Source organism: Drosophila teissieri, chromosome 3R, assembly GCF_016746235.2.
Source record: "Drosophila teissieri strain GT53w chromosome 3R, Prin_Dtei_1.1, whole genome shotgun sequence".
Taxonomy (NCBI): Eukaryota; Metazoa; Arthropoda; class Insecta; order Diptera; family Drosophilidae; genus Drosophila; species Drosophila teissieri.
Window position 1 is genome coordinate 6,136,128 of NC_053032.1, and position 14,192 is coordinate 6,150,319.

At 42.8% G+C, this 14,192-nt stretch overlaps 3 protein-coding genes across 6 annotated transcripts; all 3 read right to left on the bottom strand.

Annotated features, from left to right (window-relative positions):
• Positions 1-832: 832 nt before the first annotated feature.
• On the bottom strand, positions 833-1,717 carry LOC122621802 (tetratricopeptide repeat protein 12). The gene is made up of 4 exons (XM_043799782.1): positions 1,614-1,717; positions 1,292-1,558; positions 1,108-1,230; positions 833-1,040 (listed from the first exon to the last, which is right to left on the bottom strand). The coding sequence occupies exons 1-4, from the start codon at positions 1,715-1,717 to the stop codon at positions 833-835; spliced, it is 702 nt and encodes a 233-aa protein (XP_043655717.1).
• Positions 1,718-6,947: 5,230 nt separating this feature from the next.
• Positions 6,948-8,067, bottom strand: LOC122620301 (protein zerknuellt 1). Its single transcript, XM_043797694.1, has 2 exons — positions 7,981-8,067; positions 6,948-7,916 (listed from the first exon to the last, which is right to left on the bottom strand). Exons 1-2 carry the CDS (start codon positions 8,065-8,067, stop codon positions 6,948-6,950), a joined length of 1,056 nt encoding a protein of 351 aa, XP_043653629.1.
• Positions 8,068-9,782: 1,715 nt separating this feature from the next.
• On the bottom strand, positions 9,783-13,599 carry LOC122619640 (homeotic protein bicoid). Of its 4 annotated transcripts, none has more exons than XM_043796689.1 (4): positions 13,260-13,599; positions 12,529-12,604; positions 11,533-12,473; positions 9,783-10,879 (listed from the first exon to the last, which is right to left on the bottom strand). In XM_043796689.1, exons 1-4 carry the CDS (start codon positions 13,416-13,418, stop codon positions 10,595-10,597), a joined length of 1,461 nt encoding a protein of 486 aa, XP_043652624.1. In that variant the 5' UTR covers positions 13,419-13,599; the 3' UTR covers positions 9,783-10,594. The 4 variants fall into 4 exon arrangements, with proteins under 4 accessions (XP_043652624.1, XP_043652623.1, XP_043652627.1 ...); XM_043796688.1 differs by having other exon boundaries at positions 11,533-12,488; XM_043796692.1 differs by having other exon boundaries at positions 12,529-12,626; positions 13,260-13,391.
• Between the last annotated feature and the right edge of the window lie 593 nt (positions 13,600-14,192).

Consider the following 14,192-nt stretch of genomic DNA (forward strand, 5'->3'; position numbering starts at 1 on the left):
CATCGTTTTGTATTATTGAAACTGAGAAGTTTGCATTACATTAAGTGGTAAAATTTGTTTTATTTGTCTGTATTGTTGAGCACCAGGAAATAATCTTTGATATATATATATGAAAATATAAGTATGTGAATATATGTGCATGTATGTAAAATCTTAATAGCTAACAGTTGTCTTATTAATGCGAGTAACCACTTCATTCAATATTTCTTTGAGTGTTTTGGCATGCCAATGCCGAGTGTCAGCTTCTCGCAGTACGGTCTCCGTTCTCCGGTCCGCTGTCCGCTGTCCTGGCCGAAACCCGGACCCGGCACAAACAAAGATCGCAATTTGACTCTACACCACGGAGCTGTCAGCTGGCAGAGAGTGAAGGAAGATTGATTACCGCCATCGAATTGTTTGCCTTCATCTAGGGTGGCTGCCGCGGAGGTCGGGGGAGCGGAGAATAAGCCCTGTGTGCCTGACTTCGATTGAATGGCATTGGAATAGAATCGAAAGAGTTGAGGAGCTACCAAACACGATACTCCTGCTGTCATATGTAAACAGCACTTCAAGCCTTTGGGGGATAGGGTGGCGATTTAAAAAGCTGACGGGGTGCACTTGTTTAAAGCTGTAAAATAAGGTTGATGTTTGTATAATCGTAATGCCAGAAAGACGCATGTTAAGTAATTCTTTAATATGATTTTTGACAGCCGACTTATATTAAAGAAACATTTCACTTGGGTATCCACTTCGATGGATTTAAAAGAAACCTTTACTCTAATTAAGCCCAAATGCGCCTGGGTCATTACCCAAAAATGCAAGGCAACGAGATATTATCACCCATTCCCAAATTTTATTTAAGCTTTTTCAGGAAATCATCAATAAAATCCATCTGCTTCGAATTGAACTTGCGAGCATATTTTACACAGTTCTCAAAATTGGACTCATCGTTAAGGCCTTTGTAGGCCATGGCGCGATACATCCACGCCCTCAGATTCTTCTCGTCCAATTTGTTCAGAACAAAATCGCAATCGACTATGCCTTGTTTGAATTTTCCCGATCTATGGGGATAAAAGGGGACTTGTCAGACAAGGAACATCAAAAGGAATTCGTATAACGTTTGCTCACTTGATGAAGCAAAGAGCCCGGTTTATGTAAAGAATGTGACTGTCTCGGATATTTTCAATGGCTTCAGTGTACATTTTCACAGCAGTCTCGTAGTTACCCTTTCGATAATCTGCGTTTCCCAATCTAAATATGCAGTAATGTAGATTAAGTTTGGAATATATTATATTAAAAAAGAAATACCCACTTTCGAAAATTCTGAGCCACTCGTTCCCTTTCTAAGCGAGCTTTTGAGCGCTGATCGAGATCCATTTCGACCTGGCGCATAAAAGGAAACCGATCCTTACCTCGGTCTATACGGGTGAAAGTTCGGGGCTTCGATTTCTCTTTGAAAGAAATAGGTGCGGAAATGACAAGAGTTGGAGTTTTCCGTTCTGTAATTATGAAACTCTCATCTATTATATTTGCGATTTTGGGACCATGTTCAGTCTTTTCCTGGATTTCCGCCTCCTCCCTAAATAGAAAATTTGGCAAATTACTGGAATCACTGGTATTTCTGTTTCACCTACTCATTGGGAACTCGAAGATTTTCAAGTAACTTGACCACTTCCTCAACTGTTGATTCAGAGTCTAGGAAGCATTCATTGATTTGCGGGTGTTGCAAGGAGTACATGTTTCCAAATATTAAATAATGACCGTCGGATTCAAATAAATATTGGTTTTTGATTTGACCATTGTGTCAGTTTGTTTACTCCGAATATTTACCAACTGGGCAAACGAATCGCGTGGCAACTCGGGGTTGCGCTATTTATGGCGCATAACCAACTGGTTGCCTAGCAATAACATGTTTTTAGGCATTGGAAGAAATATCGATAGTATGGTGAGATGCTTTGAAATGCAAGCAAATTGTATTACATTAGTTCTGGAAGTATGGAAATAGAAGCCTATAATAAGCAGCTTGTAGAGCTTTGTTTTATATATGGAGGCTTTATTTATTCAATTTTAAACTATGATAAAACGCTTTTATTGTAGCGAAAGCCAAATTATAACGACTTCGATTTTTTTTTTTTTTTAGTAATTTGCGTTGAATCGTTTACATGATTATGGGTGCACAGAAACACACACCTGCACACCCTGTTACTAGCACTCTGGCTGATAGTCATACTCGTACTCACGCTCACATTACTTTTCATTTAATCTCATACAATTTGTAAGATAAAGAAATGCACAAATGCATGTTCAGCTCAGCTTGGCTCAGAGGATCAATTATAGACTATAAAACATAATGGCATCTAATAATAGTAGAGCCGCAATCTCAACACAACTGCAACCTGCCCCTCAAGCCGCCCTTTACCACTCAAAAAGGCTTTACACTTAGCAAAAGTAACCTCAGATAAAAAAAGGAAGAGTGCCAAGTAGATCAATTATTTATCAATTATTCAATAAATTTGGATAGAAAATTGAGTACTTTAACTTTGTATGCTTGACTAGACTAGAGAATATAAACTATATACATATATACATACATATATAATATAAAACATAGTCGATTATACCAAAAAATCTCTTAATACCTGTGACATACCGAGAAGAGATCGCACAAAAATCGAAACACTGCGTCTAGGACACACCAGACTGATTCTCCCAGCCAATCAACAATCAATGACGATTCTGAAATGCTAATACCTATTTTTTCTTCGCATCGCCCTCCAAAAACATAGGATCAGCAACAATAATTTAAGCCTTACTTACTGACCACTTAAAAACCCCTCACCTAAATTTACTTAGATTTCTAAAAACAAGACATCCTTATTTAGCTACTGTAGGCATTTCCGGGAAAAATAGGGCTATTATTAAATTCTGGGATATTTTTAAATAGGAGTTTATTCGACTCTGAAGCCAAAGGCGCAGAATTGGTTATATAACCATGAACAACAGAAATCGCAATTAAAATGGTGCAAATATGATTTAGCACTGTTTTGAACAGGCCAACTTTCTTTAATAAAAATATTTTGACCGTTTTTCGTCGTTTTCGTCCAGTGCATCTGTAACCTGCCGCTCACACCTTCGGTTCACCTGGAAGTGCATGTCGCTGGCACATTACCTGCATTGGTGCATTGGGGGCGAGGTGGCGAAAAGGATCCTGGCGAGCGAGAGCTGGGTGGCGGATATGTGTCTGTGTCGTGTGGGCCAGGTATTTAGGAGCCGGTTCACACACACCGGCACACACGCGGCAACCGGACATGCTTAGGCGCCGGGCTCTCTTGGCCACGTTAGCAGGGAAGGGGCGGGCAAAGTGCACGGGGATAAATAATTGCAGTGCGGCAAAAGGAGCCTGAACTGGTTGTGGCACCAGTTCGCTCCTGCCAGCCAAACACCAAACCAGCAAGCAGCAAATGGACAAACGACAACGACACCAAATTGCTCACATGACGCACCGCATTTTTTATTGCGCACGAATTTCGTTGTTGGTTAGCAAAAGTTGGTAATGTTCCTTGCGGCAGCAACTCGCCTCCTGGCGGCATCATCAGCATAGATTGCCATTTCGACGTAATTGTTATAAATGAATTCCACGTAATTTAATTATGGGTTTTAGACCGATGAAAAATACACCAGCCAACGGGCCATAAATACGGCCAACCCTACAGATGGAAGGTCACTTGCATATGCTGCGTATGAGTATCAGCTGTTGGTGGCGAGAGGGTTGAGAAAATGCCTGAATTATCCGTGAAATGGGCTCACTAGGATGGGGGGTTGCGAATCCGCCTCATTTACAAATTGGGGGAAAATAATGAGCCATCGAGTCCGTCTGATTGCCTAGTAACTAATCTATGACACTATCCCATCCGACTTTAATTCATCTTATCAAAAGGAAAATTAATTTGGGCTTACAGTCTAATTGTGAACACTATCCTGAGGTAACAACTTACATGTATTGTACGGGATTTAATAAAATAAAATAATAGAATATTTACAGATATATTACGAATAAGCTAATCAAGTAAAAATAGTAAAACAGATCTTCAAGTGAGAACAACATTTTCATGCAAAATAATACCCCCTCTATAGGGCTTAAATAAGTTAAGCAACAGATGCTTGGAACAACATCACGGCCCACAATCCAAGTGGCTCTTGTCTCGGATGGGACAACGAAAATGCTATTGTAAGCCCAACAATTTCAGTTGCCCCACGATGCTCGACCCATTCCTTGGCAATTGGCATTCGCATTTTGAAGTGATTTTTTTCACGCTCTCACAATCTATCGTGGAATACGGAATAAGAAGGGCTTCCCGTGCCTGCTGTTCACTATATGTGCACATTTTTTGGGCCAAGAGTACACCCCAGCATACATATGTGGAATAGACGGAAACTTTTTCTGGCCCAGCACGATTTGTTTATACGACAGGTGTTGCCCATACCGGTGGCGTTGAGGGACTAACACGTCTGTGAAATGTCATAACGTTTAAACGTGCCAAAAATATCCAAATTGGAGCCAAAACAGTTGGGCGAAGTGCCGAAGAGTATGAGCCAGATACAGATGGAGAGCCTTTGGGTACGCTTCTATAATTTACGAATGATGCTCCCTGAGTTCAAATGAGCTTCGAAAGCAAAAATGTTTATAAGCAAATTTATTTATAACTTGTGTGATAAAAACCAAAATGTAAGTTATAACTGTTCGATTTTGTGCTCAAGCCGATACAAAAAACTTCTCTTGTACAGCGATCCCTAACTAACCCGCTTAATTGGCTTGCACTGCGTGGGTTCCTCAGCGAAGACATTTCATTTGCACAGAAAATACATTTCGCTCGGCTGTCGAAAGGAGTCCGAGTCCTCGGATTTCGCGCCCTGGCCGCGAATTCAAAATTCATTGCTGAGGAGTGGGATGAGTTTGGTTGAGAGCCAAAAGCTTCCAAGAGGCGATTAGCCATAAAAATTATAGATTCCATCTAATTACAAAACGCTGCGGTTGGGCATCGTGGAGTGGGCGTTCGACTCCCAAGTGAATATTTAATTTAATTAACAAGAAACAATTTGAAATGTTTTTCGCCCAGCCTCCGTTGCGGCCGCTGAATTTATTGTTATGACCAGGCCGCGACTGCGACCATGTCGTTGTCATCAGGGTTCCGGATTCCCGCCTCCGGGCTCGGGCTGCCACTATGCTATTCCGGCTAATAAAACCGCAATGTTGCCGCTGAGCGAGTGATTGAGCTTAGGAATTGGCCACTCGAGCAATGGGAACAATCTGCGCTGTGCTGTTGGACATGTTTATTACATTGGCATTTCGCGTAATTGAAGCTGGCCGTGTGGAGTTCTTCACTTGTTCCTGCTGTTCGCTTTTTATGCGAGTTTGATTAGCTGCCTCTGATTGCCGGGCGATTAGCCACGCCCACGCTCCTCCAATCCCGCATCTATATTCATTATGGCAGCACCCAAACATGTGTAGGACATGCTCAAGGCGAGGGCAAGCCGAGCCAAAACCAAAACCAAAACCAAACCAGAACCAGAACCAGACCAGGACCGAGGCGAACCGGACCACATGTCAGGAAATGTCAACAGCGCGCATGAAAATTCCAAGGCTTCACCCCCCGTGCCAGGTCCTACCCTTTGACCCGTGACTTTCACATGGGCACACTTTGAAAAATGTATATAATATGTTAAGATGGCCCAAGAATGCTATCAAGCAAATGGAATTTAGGCTTGTCAACGAAAGCTTTTATAGCTTAATAAAGATCATGAAATTTGTTAACCTATTAATGCTGAATATAATTATGAAGTTTTTGTAGCGCATATTATGAATTGGGATGATACTGATGTGATGTATTGTAAAATGTCATGTTAACATTAAAATAATAAAGTTTAGTTATAGTTAAAATGTATAGCACAAATATACATTTCGAATAATACTAGGTGCTCTTATTCATGAGCATATTTTTTTTTTCGAAGTGCACGTCCTGCGAGTCCTTTGGCCGTGGCAAGTGCGAGCGACAATTTCCTCCCAGGGGAAGCAATTTGCCACACACACAGCACTCCACACCTAAGGGCCCGGAGCAAGGACCGAAGGGATGGCCGGGCTTGGACGGGGGAGGGGCTGGTGGAAATTCCTTGAAGCTGAAGTAGAAGCTGAGTGCCGCATTTCCGCGCTGCAAGACGCTGGACAGCCGCCGCAGCCAGTAGCAAGTAATGTGTGCGGTTAAATGTCCATAAATCAAATCCTAACACTCCACGTCAGCCGCTCAAGATGACCAACGGAACCCGCTGTAACTGAAACTGAACCTGGATCCGGTTCCGAATCCGAATTAGGAATGGGAAAGGGAATGTGGAAGGAGCTGCCCCTGTCCGAATTAATGCGGTTGACACTTTTCTGGGCCCTAATAGATGGGCGATGCAATGGAAATTCCTCGAGTTGACCTCAAGTCGCCCGCAATGGGACATTAAATGCAAAAGTGAAACAAAAGACAACTGGGACACCAGCTAAATGCTAAAAATTAACCCTCCTTCTCTCGACCCCTTCTTCCTTTTCTTCTCCCTTTCAGAAGCCAAGTGTCCAAGTGAGGTGGGTTTAAGGATATCAAATGGATTGATGAGAAAAAAAACTGTAACTAAAGCAAAGTCTTGTAAAAGTTGTACGGCTGCAATGCTGATGCTAAGGGTCATTTAAGAAATTTATTGCAAAACTGTTCTAGGGTAAAGAAAACAGTACTTTGATTATATATAAAATTTTTAATTTGGATCCAATACATAGGTACATATATATATTTAAAAAAAATGGTTAAACTTCACGATAATCTAAGAATATTCATGGCGTTTGTCACTGAGTTGGGTTACAATTTTGCGTCCAAGGGCCAGAGACGGTTTCTTAGCTCCAACAAGAAATGTATATGTTATAGTAAAACTTAGTTAAATTAGTTGGGATAATTGTAGGGGGTTACGCACGGGTTCATGTGATTAGCGCTCAGCTTTCTCGACTTGGCAGCAGGCTCGCCCCAGGACAGATTCATTGAGGGAGCCGCATGCACGCTCGTGGGGATCTGATTTTGGGAACTGTGATGCCAGGATTGGGTGGCCAGGATAGGCGCGGATTTGGACTTGGACCAAGCCTGGGCCGCAGCCTCCAAATCCTGCTTTATGCTCTGCAGGACCAAATCCACGTTGTACGAATAGTGCCCGGAAGAGGAGCTAGAACTCGAATTGGCAGATATTCCTGAGGTGGAAGTGCTGATCTGTGGAGCAGTTGTAGTTTGAGCCAGATGCTCCAAGATCTCGCTGAGATCGGCGCTGGAGCACATGCTGTTGTTGGTTGATACTTCGGTCTTTATATTCTGGCTGGCTTGATAGTCTGACTGGGGATTCACAGGTGCCACTGCCATCATGGGCCGCTTTTCTGCTGCCGCGGTGCCCTCCCTGGGATCCTGGGAGTAGGACATGAGGCGCTGCACTATGCCGCGGTGCGCACTTTGCTCTGCCTGTGGTTGAGCCAATTTGGCATTAGCTTTGGGCTCGCGGTGACCTTGTATGTCTTTCTTGAACTTCATTCGGCGGTTCTGGAACCAGATCTTCACCTGGCGTTCGCACAGACACAACCGCTGTGCTATCTCAATCCTGCGCGTCCTGTACAAATACATGTTGCTTTTGAACTCGTTCTCAAGTTCCACCAGTTGGACACTGGTAAAAGCGGTTCGTGATCGCTTCAGCTTCACCCTTTGCGAGTCGTGGCTGTGTTGCGAGGGCAAATTCTCGTCCGAGGATACTTGCTGATGGTGTAACTGCTGTGGGGAGCAGTGATCGTTGAGGGTGGTGGGGTTGGAGTTCATCTGGTTGTAGTTAGCTGGCAGACTAATGGGGTTCACATCGTGATGATGACCATATATCAACTGGAAACGGGTAAAGAACGAATTAGTTTATTGCTGATAGTCGATTTTGGATCTGAGCACTCACTTCACTGTATTTCACCTCGGAAGGGTCTGCTGTATAAGGGCCAACTTTAGCCTGGTGAACTGGATAGTAATGCATGACGGATGACATATTTTCTGGTACTGCCGAGAGAGCTGTCAAATGTGGAATGATCTGTCGTCCTAAGTAAACATCAACCTTATATAGGAGGTCCTGTAGGTAGACGCCATAAGCAGGTCAGGTCCGCCGACGCATCATTGCGAAAAAATTTGCCTAAGCCCGCGAGTCGTAAATCCCTTCGTCGCTGTACTGCCCGACTGGCACCTCGGAGACTAGCCATGTTCCACGACTCCCGGCCATTGGCAATGGGCAATCTAGGGGCTTGTTTTGATCGAAATCCTGGCAGGACCTGGCGTTGTGTGAGAGACAGTTCCAGGTTTCCTGGGCCGCAAGAGCCAGAGTCTCGCCAGGTAGACGGGCTGATGATGATCGAAGATCCGAGGCGATTGTTGTCCAACTTGTAGCACCTGTTGAAAGAGCCTCCGGTGGCGGCGCTGAAAGTGAAACCGAGGCTGTTGTCGCGGCTTTTGGTCGCTCGCCGTCCGCAATTATCCTCATAATGCAATGAAAGCAGCGTTGTGAGAAAGGATGCTCCTCGGGGTTTCATGCTCAATTTGGACCGTTTATGGCTCTGGTTGTTTCCAGGAGTATATACCCAAGAAACTCGAGTCTCCGTCGCCGCGAATGCGAATCTGTCTCGGTTCCTGGTCCCTTGGCCTTCCTATCCTCAGTCCTCGAACTTTGGAATTGTTCGCAAATTTTATTACTGGCGCTATCGGATTTGCTTCTTCCAAGAATGAGCTGAAAATACGCTGGAACAAAGGAAAAGTCATGACAGGATAACCGTGTGGATATGCCGCGACGAGAGTGAGAAACGGTTTAAAACTGTCTACTTGGAATAAATTTGGATATGATCATTTTGGAATCAATATCTTTCTAATCGTTGAACAAATTATTTTAAATAATTTTTAAATTTAAAACACAACCTTTTGAAACTTAAATTTACTTGTTTGACTCTTAATCAACAAGTAAGCCGACTCGACAAATAAAATTGCTACCAGGGTTTTGCATCACCGTGTACAACAAACATTCATAACAATTTAATATTCCTTAACGACCTGTTACATTTTCATTAAACCAAACTTAAACTAGATTTAAGAGCTTTATACTTCTACGCTTTCAGTATTTCTAAAGGATACATTAAAAATATATCCCAAGCAGATCGTTAATTAAGTAATTAATGGTGATGAAAAGCATACAAAAACAAGTCTAATGATAAGTAAGAATGGATTCTGAGCTTGGTTTTCCCAGCACAACCATAATCCACGTACTAAAACGCGCCCAAGATCAATAAAAATTCCAGAACTGGGAGAAACCCAATCAACATTCGTTCATGTAGACAGCGTTTTGGATTTCTGGATTTTCCAAAACATATATCAAAGAAAATAGGGGCAACAAGTTGCCTGGCGGCGCCCACCGAGAGCTGCCTGTACAGTGCCTACCTAAATAGTGCGACCGAGGGAGGATCGGGCGGCGATAAGAGTAGGGATGCAGGTACCTAAATAAACACAGGCAGCTGGTGCAAAAATTTTATGATCCGCGGGTGTTCGCGGAAAAATCGCGAATCACATTTTATGGCAGGCATGTGTGTATATGCCATAAAGTGAATTTTTAAATTCATAAGATTTTCGGGAAAACCAGATACTATTTTCGTTCATTCTAGAAAGAGAGGGAAAGAATGCCTACGTGTCCCTTGGAATTTGTTAAAATACTAAGTTAGTCACAAATTACCCGAGTGGAGTAGTTCTTATATATTTTCATAATTAAAAATACAAATCTTAAAAAGACAACATCAAAGGTGCACCATTTTAAAATTAAAGTTGAGGCTAAACAGATTTCAATGCTCTTCTTAGTGATAGAAATAGACAGTGTGGGTAGGATAGTTATTCCGTTGGCAGCAAAAAATCTCCGAAACTGGAACACATGATCTGCATTGATTGAAAATACAATTTGCTGACTATTCTTGTTCGAAGAATGTGCAAATGTTTGATTATGTCAGACGCTTTGGCATAGCATAGAAATTGAAAATATCATATCAAATATTATTGCTTAAATGTTCGATCTTTGAGGGTAATCATTGTATAAGATTACGCCCAAGAGAAACATTTTTCATTTTGATTAGTACAGTTTTTAGCTATGTCAAATAGTTACAGAGAAGATTTTCTTGCTGGCTCGGAATATAGGTTGTGGGACGATAACTTTCTCTGGAATACGCTAAAGCCCAAATGGCTTCAAATGTAACTGGTTGGATATTCCCGGGCTTTATGGAGCAGCCACCCAGATACAATTGAGGCGAAAAGCGTATTACAGGGAAAGTATCGAGTAAACTAGGGTATCCCTATGACGTGCACTGGAATCCGTGTAGCCTGCTGACTAGTCTACTACATAAAACTTCCCTGGGAACCATTACAACGGACCATTAGGACTAGACCTAACTTTCTACGCGTAGATATCTACAATCACTTGGTATTTGTACAATCAGGAACAACAGTGGTTAACATAAGGCTAATAAAACTCTCTAATACGCCGTTCGTCCAGGCTAATTGAAGCAGTAGGCAAACTGCGAGTTGCCCGCGGCGTTACGATGGGGATTATACGCTTGCATTATCGTATCCATCGTACATTGATATTGACTCGATTCGGCCATGGCCACACCCCCCATCCCGAGGGGCAGCTGGGGGCCTTGTGGGGGCGAAGGCTTGCCAAACTTGGCAAATGCCGCTCCACGATTTCCGGTTTCTGCTAAGGCTCTTATTCCGGTACTCATGTCGTCGCTGCTGCCATCGTCGCAGCTCTTGTCCAGACCCTTCAAAGGCTCCAAGATCTATGGAGAGATAGGACGAATACACGTAATTAGAATATGTATAAGTTCAATTGAAATTGCATAATTATTATAATAATTTATAGTTAAGGATGTTCACCAACATATCGGTCTGTTTTCACTTTCAAAATGCACAATAATTTTCTCTGGTTAAAGAAATGCACTTTTTACACAGATACTAAAGCAATAGCACTTTCGGTTGAATTGTAATAAAAGTCATCAAATTAATATTAAGTAGAAACACTACAAAAAGGTAGAAATCTTAACTTATTGATACAAAATCCGAAATAAAATTTAATTTCTTTAAAATTCGTAGTTCGCTTAAAAAAATTATAGTTCGATTTAAAAAAAGCAATGTCTAATTTAGAAAAGAACAATTCGATAATATTTTAAAATTAATTAATATATGTATATTGGAATAGGAAATAGTAATTGAAATATTGAAAATTTATTGGAATATTTAATAGTAAATCTCATCGATCGGGACATGATAGCTAAGTATGTTTGCGGCAAAGAATTATTCCATCATAATCGCCGAATAATATCCTATAACAGCCTTAACGAGACCATTAGAAGGTTACAAAGCTAAAGCTTCAATTTATAAACGCGATTATGGGTATTAAGAAGTCAAATAAGGTGGTGGACTCTTGGCTGACCTGTAGCGTCGTCTTTTTGCTCGTTCCGTCGTCCATGTCGTCGGCCGCCTCCGTCTCGCCAACGGCGATGGCGCAGGGTCCGCCGATGCCGATGCCACACAGACTAGGACTTTCGTCATTCTTGGGTGTTAATGGCTCGTAGACCTCGGAGCCCGGCGAGGAAGCGCCTCTTGCCACTGCGGATGCCGATACAGTGGCGCCAGACATGGCCGATCGCATGTAGTACGAGCTGTTGAAGTTGTAGTCGGCCTCCGGTTCGTCCTTGACCAGGACGCGGCTGGCGCTAGCTTGCTTTTGCTGGAAGTCAAAGTGGTGGTACTGCTGCTGCTGAGCCTGCTGTTGCTGCTGCATCTGGTGCGGCACGTGGTTGTTCTGGTGGTGCAGATGCTGCTGGTGGTGATGAACCTGCTGCTGATGGAAGAACTGGCCACCATTGGCATTGGTTGACCCAGGTCCAGGTCCCCCTCCGGAGGGATACTGCATGTGCACGTGACGATTGGCTTGGGCGTGATTGGGGCCTCCATTGTAGTTGTAGTAGGCGTTGAAGGACTCGCTATAGTGCTCCGTCATGTGGGCTGTGGGCGTCGAAGGCGTGGGCGATGGAGTCAAAGCGTTGGGCGTGGCACCTCCGCCCAAGCTAAGAGTCTGTAAGCTGGGGGGATCGCCATCGCTCTGTTTCATTCCCGGCGAGAGAGGCATCCCCTCGTAGGACTGGTCCTTGTGCTGATCGGATTGGATCTTATGACGACGCCGACGATTCTTGAACCAGATTTTAACCTGAGCTGTACCCAGGGCCAGTTTCGCTGACAGATCCGCCAGTCGGGGGGCTGTGAGGTACCGTCCCTGCAGAAAGTGCTGCTCCAGCTCCGCTATTTGGGAGCTGGTGAAGGTGGTGCGGGTGCGACGGGGTCGCCGCATAACCAGGGAGTCGGGCAGCTCCTCTGGGGGGTACACATCTGATAAGACGATGGCGGACATTGTTAGCATTGAGCTCACCTGGCTTGGGCATCTGGTTGGGCAGATACGGGCGTATGTAGTTGTAGTTTATTGCTCCCGTTCGCTCATCAAAAAGCTTCAAAGAATCAAAGGGTACACTATTTTTATATAAAAAAGTGAAAGGACGATTCACTTCGGGGACCGAAGCTTGTTATGTCCCTATACTGAACTAATAATATTGGTATCTATTAATAAAAGGTTTTTATCAGAACTCTAAGCTGCATTTTGCGGGGTTTTAAACACATGTTGAGCTACTACTAAGGGTTTTTGCCAAATAGACATAATTGATATTCTGATAATGAAAAAAAGTTAGGAATGCACTAGTTAGAACATTCGTCCAATGCACTGATATTAATAAACACTTTGTTTTATTTATTTTTATTTGAAACATCATTATGCTTTTAAAACATTTCGGAAAATCAGTAAGTGCTGGTGTCACTACATATCCTCAACACACTAACCCCAGAATTAATGTACTAACTGTAACGATAAATAATAGTAATTTTTATTTAGATCCTGGAATGAGTGAGTACGATACAATGAGAGTTACTATCACAAACATGATAATAGCGCGATACTAGATTTCTGTCTATGTTCTTACAAACACATATCGCTGCAGCTCAATAAGTGTTAATGGTCATCAGTGATCGCACTGGTGCTGTCCACCATAGGGAATCTGCACTGTAGCTTTCCTGGGACACGAGCCCTTCTCTGCGTCGATAAGAACTCACCAAATCGAAGGGATTTCGGAATTGTGGCGGCAGCTGCAGCTGCGGATGTTGGTGATGTGAGTGCGGATGCGAGTGCGGATGGGAGTGCGGATGCGGATGTGTGTGTGTGTGGGGCAGCGGATGATGGTAAAAGTTTTGATCTGGCGGCGGTTGCGCCATTTTCCCCAAACACTCCACCGCGTTTTTTCTAGGGCTTTCCTAGCGCCGCGCAGAAAAATGCCAACGGAGTGTGGAAACTTTCTTGTATTTTCAGTAACCGGTTACTTTTGAGACGCTCGCGAACTTATTTCGCCAACATTTTGCGTTTTTGTGATCCACTGCTTCGCATCTGCAAAGTGCCGTTATTTAGGGATGAGCAAAGAGATGTAGAGATGGGGTTTCGGACCTAAAATATTTTTTTTGTTTTAAACACTTTGGTATACGAATCTTCTTAATAAAAAGACCAAAAAATGCAATATGATTTTGAATATTGTTAATTAAAAAAAATATATTCATTTAAAATAATTACTTTTAAAAACAAATAGATTCTGTTCAGACAACATATGTATAATAATAAAAATCTTCTTTTTTAGTTCGTAAAAAGAATATTAGGCGTTGCAAAATAATGGACGCAAGTGTGCGACAAATGCCTTTGGACAGTTTTATATGAACTGTAAGATTATATAAGCTTAGTCTTAGTTACGGTTTCACTAAAATTGGTTTAATGATCCTTAGTTTTTACGAATACAATATGATTTTACATTATGTAATTATACCCGTAAGTAAAAGGGTATACTAGATTCGTTGAAAAGTATGTAACAGGCAGAAGGAAGCGTTTCCGATCATATAAAGTATATATATTCTTGATCAGGATCAATAGCCGAGTCGATCTGGCCATGTCCGTCTGTCCGTCCTTCTGTCCGTCCGTCCGTCTGTCCGTCCGTCCGTCCGTCT